This window comes from Nasonia vitripennis (genome assembly GCF_009193385.2).
Source record: "Nasonia vitripennis strain AsymCx chromosome 3 unlocalized genomic scaffold, Nvit_psr_1.1 chr3_random0004, whole genome shotgun sequence".
Lineage (NCBI taxonomy): Eukaryota > Metazoa > Arthropoda > Insecta > Hymenoptera > Pteromalidae > Nasonia > Nasonia vitripennis.
Window position 1 is genome coordinate 4,037,501 of NW_022279623.1, and position 15,528 is coordinate 4,053,028.

Consider the following 15,528-nt stretch of genomic DNA (forward strand, 5'->3'; position numbering starts at 1 on the left):
AATGAAAGACATACTACATACACTATGATCTATATGTGCAAATCGTGTATTATCAATTCGGCTCTAATCCGCGTATTACCGCGTGCTGCGGCTCGGCGCGTCGCTCCAAATTTTTCCCAATAGTTAAACTCGCTCCGCCGCTGCAGTTGGTGGTCCATCCGGCGCGAACTGTGTGTGTGTATACATATATATATATATATATATATATATATATATATATATATATATATATATATATATATATATATATATATATATATATATATATATATATATATATATATATATAAAGGCGCAGAAGAGATAGTCGCTTTGGGCCGCTCTCGTATATAATAATCCCCGAGCGCGTATATAGTCCCCTCCCCCGGCGGCGGCTCGCCCTCGTTCCGTCCTGTTACATCGACCAACCGCGGCGCGAGTTCGCTCGAGCGTGATGGCGGCGCCGGCTGCGGCTGCTGCGCTATGCTCTGCTATCTCTCTTCTCTCTTTCCCTATATATATATATATATATATATATATATATATATATATATATATATATATATATATATATATAGCTATACGGCTGAGCGCGAGCCGTGTATATATATGTACTCCGCGATGCGCTGCCACGCGACGTTCGCGTATGCGTGGGTAGGGGGTTCTGAATTTTTTTTCGTTTGCAAAAAGGATGCCGCAATGGTATTGTGTACTAAAGAAAAATCGTCCCTATATAGCAACAGAAAAATAATCGTATAAAGCAAAATGAAGGATAAACGACGCGTGCATAGCCGCTCATTTCCCGTCATCATCAGAGAGTATACGAGTACACACGTATATATAAGTACACAAAGCGTCGTTTAACCGTTCCGCAGAGCCGCGTATTATACACGTCTACTCGGGGCGCAACCAAACACACAGGGCGGCGAGCGCGGATAAAAGGCGCTCGCTAAAAAAATAACGACGCGCACTCGAGAGAGAGAGAGAGTCGAGAGAGTCGTCGTCCGAGAGACTTCATGCCGCCGCGATAAGTCGAGAGACTATATACGGCGAAACAATGCGCTGCGCGAAAAAAAAGGGGAGAACTATAACCGCGATGAAAGAATATACGGGGGAAAGGGAGGGAGAAAGTGAGAAAACAATGATCCGCTCTTGAGAGATCTTGAGAAAAACGATGCTGCGCGGCGCGGCATTATTATTTTTTAAAGGTGTTGAGAGCTTTCGTTTTGGGCTTGGGCTTTGTGACTTCGTAATGAGGGTTTCGTACAGTGTACTTGTTTTTTTTTTCTAAGTGCAAACCGATTAAGAATCACAATTATTGAGGTTCATAAAATCTTCACATTACGTCAAAAACTAAAAATTCAACCCAGATAGTCTCTCGAAATCGTTAATCGTTCGATCGATTCGATCTGCCATACGCCGTTTACAGCCAACAATCGGAGCATTTAGAACGAAAACGAGCCACATGCTCGCTCACCTCAACAGCGTGAAAGGCGAGCCCTTCGCTGTGCGTCCGTCGAATCGCGAGCACATACTTTTCATCGCGGCACACGTATCTCGAGGGCCACTAAATGCCCAGACGAGAGAGAAAAGTAGAGCAGTTGCTCGCTCTTGTGTGCCTAAGTATCATGCGGCTCACTCTCCTATGCGTGTATATATAGTGTATATATATATATATATATATATATATATATATATATATATATATATATATATATATATATATATATATATATATTATATATATATATATATATATATATATATATATATATATATATATATATATATATATATATATATATGCATACATCATAAAGTGTATCGTGTGTGTGTCTATACGAGGGCACGTGGTTGCAGTTGCCAAGGCACATATTGTTTCGTATTTTATGTGGAGAGCGTATATGTAACTGAGGTTATACGACGAGTGGCCCATTTAATATGTAAGCTTTGTCGAAGCGAAGCTTCAGGTCGCGCATTTGTGCTGGATAGTTTAGCTATATTATGAAATTGTCGAAAATCCGGTAAAATCAATGCTCAGACGAGTCTATATTAATGCTAACCTTAATACAACGGCTTCGTATTAGAATTAATAATGGCTCTCCTGCAGCACTTGACTGTAAACGTCGGAACAGCTGCATTGTGCAGAGACGAGCTCGTCGACATAATGATAGCTTTCGACCGCATTCTAGCTTGTCATACTTCTCAGGACTTCTGACCTTAGACCTACATAATCATGCGACCTGACGATTATTCATCGATCGCGTATAGAAACTGAAACTCCTCGAAGAAAAACAAACTCTATAACTAAATCCCGCCTTTCTCGCACCTCTGCATCGTTATCCGCGCAAAAAGTCAAGCAGCGCATCGAATCGATTTACACGGCGAATAAAGCCTCTCGAGTATCTGCGTGTAAACCTTCCCCGAGCGCACAGCTATATGAACCAGCCCAACTCCATAAACAGCGTGGCTAAGCAGAGCCCGGTAAAAAAGGAGAAAGAAGAGGTCATCAGTCACGCGGCTGACTCTTGCGTGTCGAAAGCCATAGGCACCGGCGATGATACAGATGTTAGAGGGGCTCGCGCTCTCAGGTCGACGCGAGAGAAGCGCCACACTCGGCTGAGTATAGAGAGAGACTCGTGCGAACGAATTTTACGCGGATTATGGGTAATTCATGATTTACGTCCCGCTCGCCGAGGGTCTTTTTCAAGAGAGAATTAAGCGATGTCTTCTCCTGTATACACGTATAACGTTTTCGTCAAAATCGTAACGTATATGCAAGTACCTTATACAGTATACAGTCGAAACGCGAAAAAAAAGAATCCCAAACCAGAATCCCAAACAGCATCAGCACAGTCGTCGTCGTCATGCAACGCGATAACCCTCGATTATTCATATAGAGCCAACAAGGCCGCGCACACGCATGAAAACTCACTAAACAGGCCGTCAGCGAGAGCCGTGCGCGACAAAAAGCCAGAAACTCATCCATACTGATGCTCCGCGCAGTTCTAGGCAGCGGCGTATAGTATAGTCAGCGAAGCGCATCCCCGCGCGTACAAATCTCTCGCGCATCTGTGATGTCATTCACGCGTCGTACAAAACGCTCGTCCATTGTGCCAGTCGCCGCCGCCGCGCTAGACTGCTAATGACGTATAATGCCTCGGCGACAGTTGAATGCGCTCTCGCGGCGGGGTGAAGCTCGAGAGAGAGAGAGAGAGAGAGAGAGAAATAGTGCCGAGAGACAACCCCTCGGTTCTTCCGCTATGACACCTCCGATGCAGGGATTTTTGATCGTGTACGAGTAGTTTCATATAAGGACAGGTATGTGTAGCCAGCCGCGGCCATGCCTCCGGTTTCATTGGACGAGAGTGTATAGAGGACAGCTGACGGGGGATGACCCTCGCGTTCGTTCGAATTTTCGAATAACGAATCGAGTATAGAGAGCGGCTACAGAAATTAATTACAAAAAAAGAATCACTCGGGGCGTATTATACGCGTATAACCGAAGCACAGCGGCGGCAATTAGAAGCGAAATGGGTGGGCGGGAAATCGACTGCGCTAAAGCGCGAAAGGAAATATCGGAAACTCCATTAACGTCGGCGCAACGAGCCGTGCCCGTACATCCGAATACGTAAGCAGCTGCGCGTGTGCGCGCGTATTATAGGTACACGCAATTATACATCCGTCGGCGGGCGAGGCTCTGCAGATTATTAAGCGAATTTCGGCTCATACGAGTATTATTTCGATCGAATGTAACAAATCGATCAATTTTTTTTATCGTCGCTTGTATATTTTTCATCTGAATTTTCCTCTCTCGGAGTATCAACGCTGTAGCGCGTTCCATTTGCGGATTCGAGTCGTTCGCCCAATCCGCTTTGCCAACAAACGCTCGAGCGAGCTTCGCGGCAAATCTGCTTATGCGCGCGACTCAATCAAATTCTGCCGTTTTGCCGCTGCGGCAACGAGCGAGCGAACGACTACAGTAATCTTTGAAAACTACGTTCTAGACGTAGAGTGTGTCTGTGAAGGGAGAAGAGCCGATTTACGTATTGTACGACGAGCAAACGCTGCTCTTTTGCTTATTTCTTCCGCGGCTGACTTTTAATAGGATCGTTATGATATTCGTTGTGGAACTTTCGATTGAATGTATATTTTTCTACAGAGAGCGCGCAACTTTTCAAATTACAAGCATAGACGACGTAAACACGTTTTTCTTCAATTAAGCCCGCGTATAGCTTAAATTCGCACACGTTTGAAAGTCAGCCAAGAGTATACACGCAGTGTCCGCAAGTCGATAACCCCGTGCAAATGCGCAAAGCGATCCCCCTTCCAGGATAATTACAAGAGAGCGGGGCAAGTTTTCCGTTCACGCATCTCGAGCCGAAATCTTGGCAAAAGAGCCCGAGCGACGACGATGAAGTTTCGCTCCCAGCGCTGCTGGCACCCACTAAATATATAACGAGACTCGCGCGAGATTACTTCCGGCCTCTTGAGCCGATGTACTTTTGCGCGAGTTTCGCCGCGGCTTCCTCTCTCCCCAGAGCCCCCTCCTCGTGTATACGTATATATAATAATTCTTCGTCTGGCACCGTCACCTCCTTTCGCGCGATAATTTTACTTTTCCGCTAGTGTATATTTCATGCGACCCCACGATTTCCGCAATTTATTGTATAATAGGTACGTATACTCGGGAATTAATACGAAAATTCTGGGCGTACAGCAGTTTCTCCCTCGAGCTTTCCTCCTTGCGCGTGTAAGGTATGTATACACTAAGCTGCGCAGCGTTTACGTGCGGCTCTCTCCCCGCAGTGCAGTAGAGAGAACTTTCCTTTCCGCGATTTCCCTCGTCGAGATTGTGCGCGAAACTTGGGCGGCTGTCGGGGGATTTCAAGGAGAAACGCGCCGGGGCTTTCTTTGGTATGTTGTAGGCGCGAGTCAGTTCCGCGGCGTGTAAGCTATAAGGGCTTAATTCATCGAGTTTACACCGCCGGATTCGGAAGTGCAAGCGGGAAGAAGAAGTTTGCCGAGGTCGATTTATCGCTTCCGTAAACTCACGGGCTTATATCGATTCTACTTATGGTTCTACTTTCTAATACGATAAATTTTAGCGTTTAAATTTGTATTAAAAAAAAATCAAACCTCGCCAGCTATACAGACAAAAGCTCGCGGGAGCTTGCAAGCGCTGCGGAGTATATCGGAAAAGAAAGAGAGTCAATCCGTCCGGAAAAGCGGAAAAGCCGGCAGCGAAAGTGATTAAACGAGTGACGCGGAGGTGTTCTACGCGCCGCGCGCTAATATCACGAGCAAACTCCGCCGACGGCGGCGGCAGCGGCGCCACGCCTGGTTAGACGTGCAAACATTGACTGACAGAGTGTCCCGCCAGCTCTCGCTCTCTGCGCGTACCTATATAGCGCGTCCGTCGCCGACGAGAGAACTGAATGGCCCGAAAGAGGTAACCGCTTCATTATCCTTCGCCCGATTTCTCGCGTACAACCGTATTTTTTCATTTTATCGTTATTGAATTCAATTTGCATTCCAACGACGATTATACTCGTCGAAAAATAAATCCACACAAAAAGGTTAAAAAATAATGTCGAATATCACACGACGTGCATCCTTCGAATTTAATAAGCCTGCAGTAGTCAGAGCTCGGCGGCGACAATTCGAAAATCATGCGTGCACGTATCCGCAAGCAGGCCGTTTGCGCAATTTTCGGCTATATACTACTCCCTAATTCGCGGCGCGCGCAGAAGTAGCCTTTTGGGAGTACAGCGTGTATACAGGAGTGGAGCAACTGGTTGCCAAATAAACGCCCGGCTTTATGTACCCGGGGGACCGATGCGTCGCCTCCGGCTCTCTCGCTCTCCTACATTGTTATTACGCTCGCTCGCTGCGGTGTGCGTGTATAATAAAACGTCTGCGGTGAGATTCGGCGAGTTTTTGTTGAATTATGCAGTGGCGTTGATGCGAGCTACCTACATATCGTCAGTGGCGAAATTGATTTTCGACGCACCGCGGGAAAATTTATATGCGACTTTTTTTCCTTGGGTTATATTGGCCAATTCAGATGCTTATCGAGCTGCTGCTGATTCATGGCTCGGTTGATGGAATCGATAATTTTGTATAGGATGCACTGGGAAAAAACAAGAAAAGCGATTTGTTATTTTTCTTTCTCTTGGGCTATCCCGTGCAACGCGTATAGCACGAGGCAAAAGCGGCACGCGATTCGCAGGCGGGTCACGCGCGCCAGTGACAATTACTGGGTCGCCGACGCGCGCGCGCGCGACTTACGACATTGTAACGCGGCAGAGCGCACTGATTCGTCTTCGTCTTCTTAAATTTTTTCTTATCCCGGGATTAAGGCCGCTGATTCTCCCGATAAGACACTGCATGTACGCGCGAGTGGGATATTCTTCGAGTTATCGTTATTTCTCTTAGCGAACGTTTAGATCGTCCGGTATAGATATACACGAAGGCTATCGTCGTGAGGTTAATCGATTGTAAAACTGATTTAGCTTCGGTCTAATTCGAAAGAGTTATGCTTATTCCCCGCCGTGTCCAAATTCGCGCTTGGCATTTTGCCTTAGTTTCTTAACTATCGATTCGCCGGCTCATGAATTATTCATAGTCTCTATTCGGCTTTCCATTTGGGAAAAAGCAACGAAAAATAGCGTGCGCGATGAAAGCGCAATCATGAATCGTGTACGTCGATTCTGATTATACAATCGCGTTATTTCTCCACTTATAACGCGCATATACGATATCATCCTCGAGAGAGCGGCTCTAAATTTTCTAAATCCGAGATCGATTCGCCCGTAATGAGCTTCCGGAAAATGACGTGTATAAAAAGAGCGTATAACAGCGCGTTCCGGATTCCCCGAAGGGATATTACACGCGCACGCGTGCAGTGTGTACGGAGAGAGAGAGAGAGAGAGAGAGAGAGAGAGAGAGAGAGAGAGAGAGAGAGAGAGAGAGAGAGAGAGAGAAGATCCGACGACGCTGTTTTAGCCCCTTCATAGACGATTAATCCAGTTTACCGTGCTAGCCCCCCTTCCCTCGCACGGTATTCCAAGCCAAGGGAGAATCCGCACAAACGCCCCCTCGAGTTCGCTCTTTCGTTGCTGCTGTGCACTTATACTCTCTCTTACTCCGCGGTGCGTGCTGCAGTCCAGCGAGCTTTCGATTGACTTCTGCGTTTGTATTTATGAAAATGATCGTGTAACCCGATTCGCGCCTGTAGTGAATTACGTAGTGGAATTATCGGCCATTTCCATAAATCAGTTGATAGATTTTTCGCTCGCGATGTATATATAATTTACGCGCTCTCGCCTAAAATTGAGAGCTGCTGCTGTATGCGAATGTCGATTTATCACACGAATATAGGGAAATAATATACGCGGTCGCGGATTATTATGTACGTCTAAATCTCGCCTCGAATATACACGCATACCCTTCCGCGATGCACACAACAATGCGCGGACGCAGTTTTACGTGACTTTGACATTACAGTCGACAGGGGGTTGTTGCGCGCTATACACGCACACGCACACAGTCGCGAGGTAAGAGACAAAAATAGGGTAGGAAAAAAATGTAAAAACAAGAACGCGACGGCGGCTTGAAAAAAGAGAGAGACGGAGAGAGACGCAGTGCTATATATACGTATAGAGAGATCAAAAAAAGAGAGAGAAGGCCGGCGTGCGCGCACAAAACTCGAGCTGCGCGCAGGCTGCTGCAGACACACACACACACACCCACAGAGGCATCGCGAATGCAAACGCAGGAGGGAGACAGGCATCTCGCCCTTCTTTTGTCCCTCGACTCTCGCCCTCTCTCTCTCTCTCTCTCTCTCTCTCTCTAGCTCGGCCCGATATTGAAATGGAGTCATTTGAGTGTGAATAATTTGCTTTGCCGTGCAGCGAGAGAGAGAGAGAGAGAGAGAGAGAGAGAGAGAGAGAGAGCAGCCCCCGGGAACACACACACGCGCGTATTTCTGCGCTGAATATCGGGGGAGAGAGAGAGAGAGAGAGAGAGAGTCTGGGTATTTCGTTGGCCGACGAGAAGAGAGTAGGACGACGACGCCGCCGCAAACTTCTCGTCCGACGGACCGGAAGAAACTATTCGCTCGCGCGCTTTGCAGCCTGGCGCCGATGCGCCGGCCGTCGACACTTTGCTCTTTCGCGGAGAGAGAGTGGGAGCTCGGACGGAAATTCTTATATATATTTATATGACTGGCCTTTTTACCGAGGCTTCTTGCTTCTATATCTTGTTTTTTTTCTATGCACTTGTTAGAGTTAATCGAGCTTTCGGTTGATGAATGAAGCTTTGTTTGACTGTTGCTCTGCGGATCGAGTGATCTCTCTCTTGCGTAATCGCCATTGTTGCATAGCTGATGTTACAGGAGCAGACAATCACTCATTTTCCAATACAATAACACCATTCGTTCTCGCGTCACTCGTGATTAGGCGTATTTTCAAGCGACGTGTATTATACAACAAACGTAATCCGCACGTGTGTATAAGCGTACATTTTCATTAATGATTCACGAATGACATGGTTGCAATCAGGTCGCGTCATTAATATTTACGCCGGGACACTTCTCTCTCATCGTTGCGCGAATGATTTCGTGCGATTTATATCGAGTTATTTATCAGAGCTAAATCGCGCATTGTTGAGCCATGACAATGTAATTGTGCATATCGCGCACGCGCCACTATTATATTCCCTACTATGATCGCACGACTGTCCGATAAACAAGGCTCGCGTTTTTATACTTTCTACTCCGAACGCGCGAAAAAGATCACCGCCGAATTTCGCAAAGCAAATAAACAATCGAACGGCTGCAGAATTCGATCGTAGACCGCTCCCAAAGCTGAAAAAAATTCACCGCGCGCTGATGGTGTCACGCGAGTATGTATAACCGTGCGTGTTCTCTATGCGGCGGAGAGAAAGAGACGGAGAAAAGGATCTGCTATTCTTGTACGCGCTTCTTTATAGAGTCTTCCCTCGTACGACTACGACGTCCTCACGAAGGTCGCCGCGCAGCTCCTATATACACGCGTATTACGGCGGATGCGCTTCATCATAAATTCTATGACGATCGCTAGATCGTCACCTCAGCTTTATATATATCTCGGCCCTGATCGACTTTCGGTCAGCCGGATGACACGCATTCGGATCGCGTCGCTGGATGCTTAATTGGCCCGATCTGACGAGGTATCGCGAGAGTTCAAGGTGCATTCATAGAGATCTTCGTGTACCAACGAGACGATATCAGATGCAGAAAAAAGGTTAATCCGTACGTCGGAGTCCATTTCTATGCGCCGGTATACAGCTGAAATTGCGCTTGATACGTAATCGGCCGTTCGCTCGGGGAATGTCAATGTGGCGCTGTAGCGAGATTGCAATCGAGATGAGCTGCGCGTGTCATGCGATTTTCGCCGATCTATCCGATCGTGTTTGCTTTTTTTTGGGTCAATATGGCGTTTGCATATTGATTCTTCTCGAGGGTACGTATTGAGATTGGGGCGATGGTATAGCGTTGGAAGTTTTCGGATCGAGCCAAGGCTGTGCTGTATGCGATGTGATTCCGAACACATCCGAATTCCACAACTCGCCGCAGGCCGGTGTTATGCAACGCCGGCTGTCATTGATCGATTCCTCGTATGAATTAAGAATTCCAGCCGTCCATCGCTGCGCTATATTTTTTCTTTTTATACTGTGCACGAGAGATTCGATAAACGCCAGCTTGTTCATCCCACTCGTTAAGGTGACGAATCACCCTCGTAAAACCAGCGACGTCTTTTCTAATCTCGCGAATCAGAAGAAAAGGAGATGCGCGACCTCGAGGCTCATCGGCTCTATTATGCACCCATCAGCTTGAAATGGATAGCAGCGGTAGCTTGCGATATCGATGCAACAACGCCAACAACGGAAAACGAGATGTGTCGCGCTACTGGAATCCCAATCGCCTCTGTTCTTTTCGGCAAAAATCTTCCGAAAATACCCTCTCGCCTTCTTCGTCGCAAAAAGACATTCCACACTCGGCTCTTTCAGTATTATACCGATGCGTCTCCTCCAATGAATGGAGCATACGTCCGGCGCTCGCGAAAAGATTTTCCGAGGTCGCGGTCCGGCACAAAGCGCGCTTTTCGACGCTGCTGATGATGAGCCAACTGAACGGCGGCGGCTCCTTTACGAGGCCAATGTCAAGCGCTCGCTGCGTACACACGCGTGCAGCAGGCGAGTGTTGCCGCGCGGAGCGTATTAAGCATGCAGCGCGCGCGCACACCCCGCTACGAGGCGTATATATAATCCGACGGCGAGGGACTTCGGCCATCAGTCGCTTCGACAACTCGCCAAGACAACGCACAGCCAGTGTGACCAAGCACCAGAGCCAGTAAAGTCATGAAGGTACATCGCGATCTCGTTCTGGCGCCCTGAACCTTCTCGGCTCTTATTCTCAACTAACGATCGCTTGATTTTCCGCAGGTATTCCTGTGTCTCGCCCTCTTCGCGGCAGCGGCGTTCGCCGAGCCGCCCTCGTACCGCCAGAATCAGCAGCAGCGTTACTTCTTCGCTCGGCAGCAGGAGGAGACCACCGCCGCCTCTGGACCCTATGCCCCGAGCGGTTGGAGGCCCGAAGGTCCAGCCTTCAACCTTCCCCAGCGTAACCAGAAGCAGGAGCAGCAGCCCCAGGTGAGCAATGCCTATGGTCCGCCCCAGGAGCCTCAGCAGCAGTACGGACCACCGCCCCAGCAGCAGTACGGTCCTCCCCAGCAGCCCAGCGAGGGCCAGGGACCGTCGCCCCGTCAACGCACCCCGTCGACCCAACAACCCCAGAGGTTCGCCAAGCAGCAGCAGCAGTTCAGGGGACAATTCGCCAGACAGCAGCAGCAGCAGCCACCTCAGCAACAGTACGGCGCCCCTAACCCCCAGACCCAGTACGGTGCCCCCAACCCCCAGACCGAGTACGGCGCGCCCAACCAGCAGACCCCCGACTACACCACCACCGAGGCCGCCGTCACCGAGATCGACGAGCCCGTCACCGTTGGAGAACTCGAGGGATCGGAGGTGAGTATCCTTGCGTCATATCGATCTTCACAAATATCTCGATATGCTAAATATTTTCCAACGTCTCCAGTCGGAGCAGACCGGCGGCTCGAACGAGCTGGAAGGCGAGGACGGCGACATCGAGGCCGGCCAGCCCCGCGACTCCGAGAACCAGCAACGCGGGGAGTACTACGTGGCGCTTCCTAACGGACGACTCCAGCGCGTCCGTTACGTGAGCCGCCAGGACCTCGAGGCCATGCGTTACTTCGCCAAGATCCGCGCCGAGAACGTCGAGCCGCTCCGCGGACCCATCTACGCCTACTCGCCACTCCAGAAGCTCCAGGTCGCTCCCGGTCAGCTCCAGGTCGCCGTCGCCCCGGCAGCCGTTGTGCCCGCGGCTCCCGCCACCCTGACCGTCACCGCCAGCGAGGCCAAGCCCCAAAAACTCGTCCAGCGTCAACCCAAGGTCGACATCAAGCCCCTGGCTCAGGTGCAGATCCAGCATGACAACCCCGCTCAGGTCGTACCGCTCAGCTCGAGCTACACGACCTACACGGCGAACTACCAGGTGCCGGCTGCTCCCACCGAGGATAGATTCATCCTCGCTTTCCCTTGAATGTTCGATGTCGTGTGAAAGACTGCGCGCTGTGAATTTATCTCTGTTGTAAATGTTGTACATGTTTAACTCCTAGGTTTAGTATAATAAAAACAAAAACGAATTCCAAAACTCCGCTCTTATATCTGATTTCGATGCTCTAAATTTCCTTGCGCGATGAACAATGGCCGCGTGTATAATACACAACGAACTCGCGGAGGATCCGTCGGAGGTCGGGGCGCGTGTATATATATATATATATATATATATATATATAGTATATTGTATACAATGGCGTCTGGCCGCGAAATTCCAGAAATTTAATATCGCTCAGCACGAACCGGCTGCTTCATAAGTTCGAGGTCTCTTTCGAAGACCGCATCGCGGCTCGAGGAAAATTCGGGAGGATATTGGCCATAGGGTGACGTGCCTCGACTTCCTCATTTCCATGACGACAATCGCTCTTGAATTTGGCGCACAATACTCTCTCTCTCTCTCTCTCTCTCTCTCTCTCTCTCTCTCGCGAGTGCGAGGAAATTCAACAGCATACAGACGAGAGGATGCGAGTATAGTCTCTCCCGAGCTTACGCGCTTTGTCTTGTGTGAGACGGGAGAAAAAATTTGAACTTGAGAAACTCGAGATTGCGCCGATATAATCCTCGCGATGGTTTATAGACACACGCCCGCGCGTAATTAGAAAAGTAATCCAACCTAAAGCCGATGGTGGGTTATATCTCGTGACTTCAAAGTCCGCGCGTCCAGCCGAACGGGCTACACGGAGCGGACCAATCGAGCGGCATAATTAAATCTGGGGCTGCCGCATGTACACACGGGAGCTGACCAATTAAATCAACACCGCGCGCGCGCATAACGCGAGCTTCCGCTCCGCTCGCCGGCAGAACCGCAGAGAGAAGTTCCGGTTTGAGTTCGCGGGGAGTTTCAAGATCCTTCTTTTCGTTTGTTGTTCTCGGCCTGCGGGTAGCTACCTGTATATGCTTCTCTCTTGACCCGAGTTTCTTTCTCTCGCACTACTGCTTACCGATACTTTCTTCGGCTCTGCGGGTGTGGCGTAACAGTGTACCATTACACACCGACTTTGGTAATTAGCCGCAAGTGCTCCGATTGTTCTAGCTTCCGAATCACGTAATGGAGGGAAAAGTCGAGGGATAATTGCAAAGCTTTAGGGCATATTAAGAAGCTCACCGTGCAACGCAATCTATTTTTCCCGAAGCACACCGCCTCCTAATACGAAATCCTCTCCTCGCCGGTAAAAAAGGCGAACACGGAGAGCAGCCCCGTCTCCCTCGAAAAAAAGCGAATGTATAAAATCGCTCGGCGCTCGCGGAGTGGAGTCTCGAAGGGAGAAAATTCCGGATTGAAACTCGGTGCGCAACTTCCGGAAAAATTAATATCCTGGCCTGCATTATATACCGTATGCGGGCGAGAGGGAGGGAATTCCCCGGAACACACACAGGCCAATGGGGAGCTCTGCAGCCAGAGCAAAGTCGCGAGGGACTGTGTGTGTACACTGAAAAGTTTCGTTTCCGAAAAACAAGTCGAGCGCGACGACGGTGCTTATTTTTCCCGAGATCGTCGTTATTATGCGCTCATTGGTATACGTAATCTCAACGAACGCACACACACAGACAGAGCCAATTTTCAAAGCTCGTGCGTTTAATTAGATATTCTAACACACACGTTATGTAACGCGTTGTTGTAACGCGGCCCGGCCAGTGCATTTCACGCTTTAGTAAGCGCAGCCCAGGTCGATTAACATCGAAATTATCCTTTCGTTATTGTGTGTACGCGAGAGAAAGGCCACACCTCTGCTTTCGCATTGTTAATTCATCAGATTGCGGGGATTATCATAATGCGCGCGAACGAAAAACCGAGAAAGCAAGTGCATTGTTTTCCGACGATCTTGTCTTATGCGCGCGCGGAGGGATAGACAATGGGACGGCAGCTTACTTTTTTCTTTCTTGGCTTTTTGGATATTATAATGTTGTATGCGCAGGCGGAAAGGTATAACGTTGTAGACGATAGTCATCAGTGAGCGGAAGTTTCGAGTGTCGGCAGTGCGTCTGACTGCGCATCTTAGCTTTTATTTTATTGTTTATACTTTAATCTACTATTTTCTCACACACATCTAAAAAGATGTGCCTGTTTCACGCTAATGTTTACTACAATTGCATTGTATATAGAGTTCCTTCGTATCCCGGAATAATTAGCTCGATGCGTTTTCGAATCGCGTTGAAGCCTCAGAAGCAATCAAATCCCAAGACTGAGCGCACCTGTGCTCACCTCCTACCCTGAGAGTCACTCGAGCCAGCCCACATCGGCATTGTTTTTACTGCATAGCTATATACGATGGTAAAAGAAAGAAAAAACTGTTGTTCTCTTGGGAATCGCAGCGTGAGCGCTCGCGCGCGCCACGAGTGGCCATAGCTGCAGCCGAGCTGTGTACTTCACTTCACAGTGTAAGCGTGTATACCTCTCTGCTATAGCGTGAGATATGCTTCATTATTATATAATAGAAGTATACACGTGCAAATTACGTAAAGATACCTTAATTAACTCAGTAACAGTTGTAGCAGGAGCGGCCCGATAAAGCAGCGAGCCCAACAGCGCTGTTTTGCGATAGGTGGCCTATCGCTATATATGCAGCGATCACGCGAACAATGATCGAGGGTAGAGAAAAGTGTCCATGCGCCACCTATCTTCGCTGTCCAGAGACAGGGATACCTATCGAGCGCAAGTGGCGGAAGTCCGAGGCCAGTCCGAGCTACGACAGATTCGATAATGCCCGCGCGCGCCAAAAGAAATAAAGCCGACCAACACAGCGATGTATCATATCGAGAAAACGCATCGATATCGTATCAAAGGGTTGTCCCCGTCAGACGCACGTGTTCCCACACGCGAAACCAAAGATCCAAACACATCCCCGCCGATGGCGCGGTAACATCTGGCTCCTTTTCCTTTCCGTCGCGTCTCGCGCGGCAAAAGGGTTCTCTCTCCCGCGGTAGCTCGCGGGGCGCCTATCCGGTACGTATACCTATATTTGTATGCGCAGTCGATCTCCCGTCGTTCCTGCTCTCTACCCCCTCGGTATCACACAGGCTGGGCCGAGATTAAGAAAATAGCGGGAGGCCACACATGCGCCTTTAGCTGGGAATCGCGTTGTTTTGTAATAAAGCAAAGCCCGCGGTTCAAGGTCGAGATGATGTATATTTCGCCGGCTATATTCTATACTGATTGGAGCCCCGCGGACTGTTTTTTCTTCTGCTTCGGTGTCACGGGTGCGCTTCTAATTGCGCTTCTGCGCGGGGAGGGTATAGCCTTTAGAGCGAGCTTTTGCCGTTGTTTAAAATGAAAACAATATCGGCGATTTCACCTGTTACTATATATGTATACGGACGAGACGGGAGAAGCTCCTTCGCAAGAATGTTTAATTCTTCCCCTCTCGCGAGCCATTATGCGCGCGACGACGAGAGGGTGGCGAAAACAATGAGTACAGCGGAGACTGGCATTATTCTATTCTCGAGCTGTGCGTACGTATCGACACGATGTGTTTGATTATACGCATTATTCGTGTATACATCGTGTATAAAACTTGACGAAGCTTCGTCACATTCGAATTAGCGCGGGCTTCATTATATTATATACACTTCCAATTTTTCGCTTATTAATAACGGCCCTGCAACGCATAATACCATAACAACGATAATAATAATCAGAGTAAAATTCGATATCGCCGAGCTATTCAGGTCAACACGTACGACAGGTTTTCGCCGCGGCGACGGCGGCGCCAGCGCGAACGAAAGAATATATAGTCGCGAATTCGCGATCGACGCACTGCCGCGGAGAATTCTCGGAATTCCCGATTATGCACGAGACGACGATCGCGA

The 15,528-nt window shown here is 48.9% G+C and overlaps 2 protein-coding genes across 8 annotated transcripts in view; one reads left to right on the forward strand and one right to left on the reverse strand.

Annotated features, from left to right (window-relative positions):
* Positions 1 to 15,528, reverse strand: part of LOC100116958 (paired box protein Pax-6) — a 128,476-nt gene that overhangs the window by 6,018 nt on the left and 106,930 nt on the right. The gene's annotated exons all lie outside the window — the stretch shown is intronic.
* LOC100679691 (activating signal cointegrator 1 complex subunit 2 homolog) lies at positions 10,266 to 11,755 on the forward strand. The gene is made up of 3 exons (XM_003426716.4): positions 10,266 to 10,389; positions 10,468 to 11,049; positions 11,120 to 11,755. The coding sequence occupies exons 1-3, from the start codon at positions 10,384 to 10,386 to the stop codon at positions 11,642 to 11,644; spliced, it is 1,113 nt and encodes a 370-aa protein (XP_003426764.1). The 5' UTR covers positions 10,266 to 10,383; the 3' UTR covers positions 11,645 to 11,755.

Coding starts and splice junctions, on each gene's coding strand:
- LOC100679691 (XM_003426716.4), top strand. Junction 11,050..11,119: donor GAGAACTCGAGGGATCGGAG/GTGAGTATCCTT, acceptor CAACGTCTCCAG/TCGGAGCAGACCGGCGGCTC.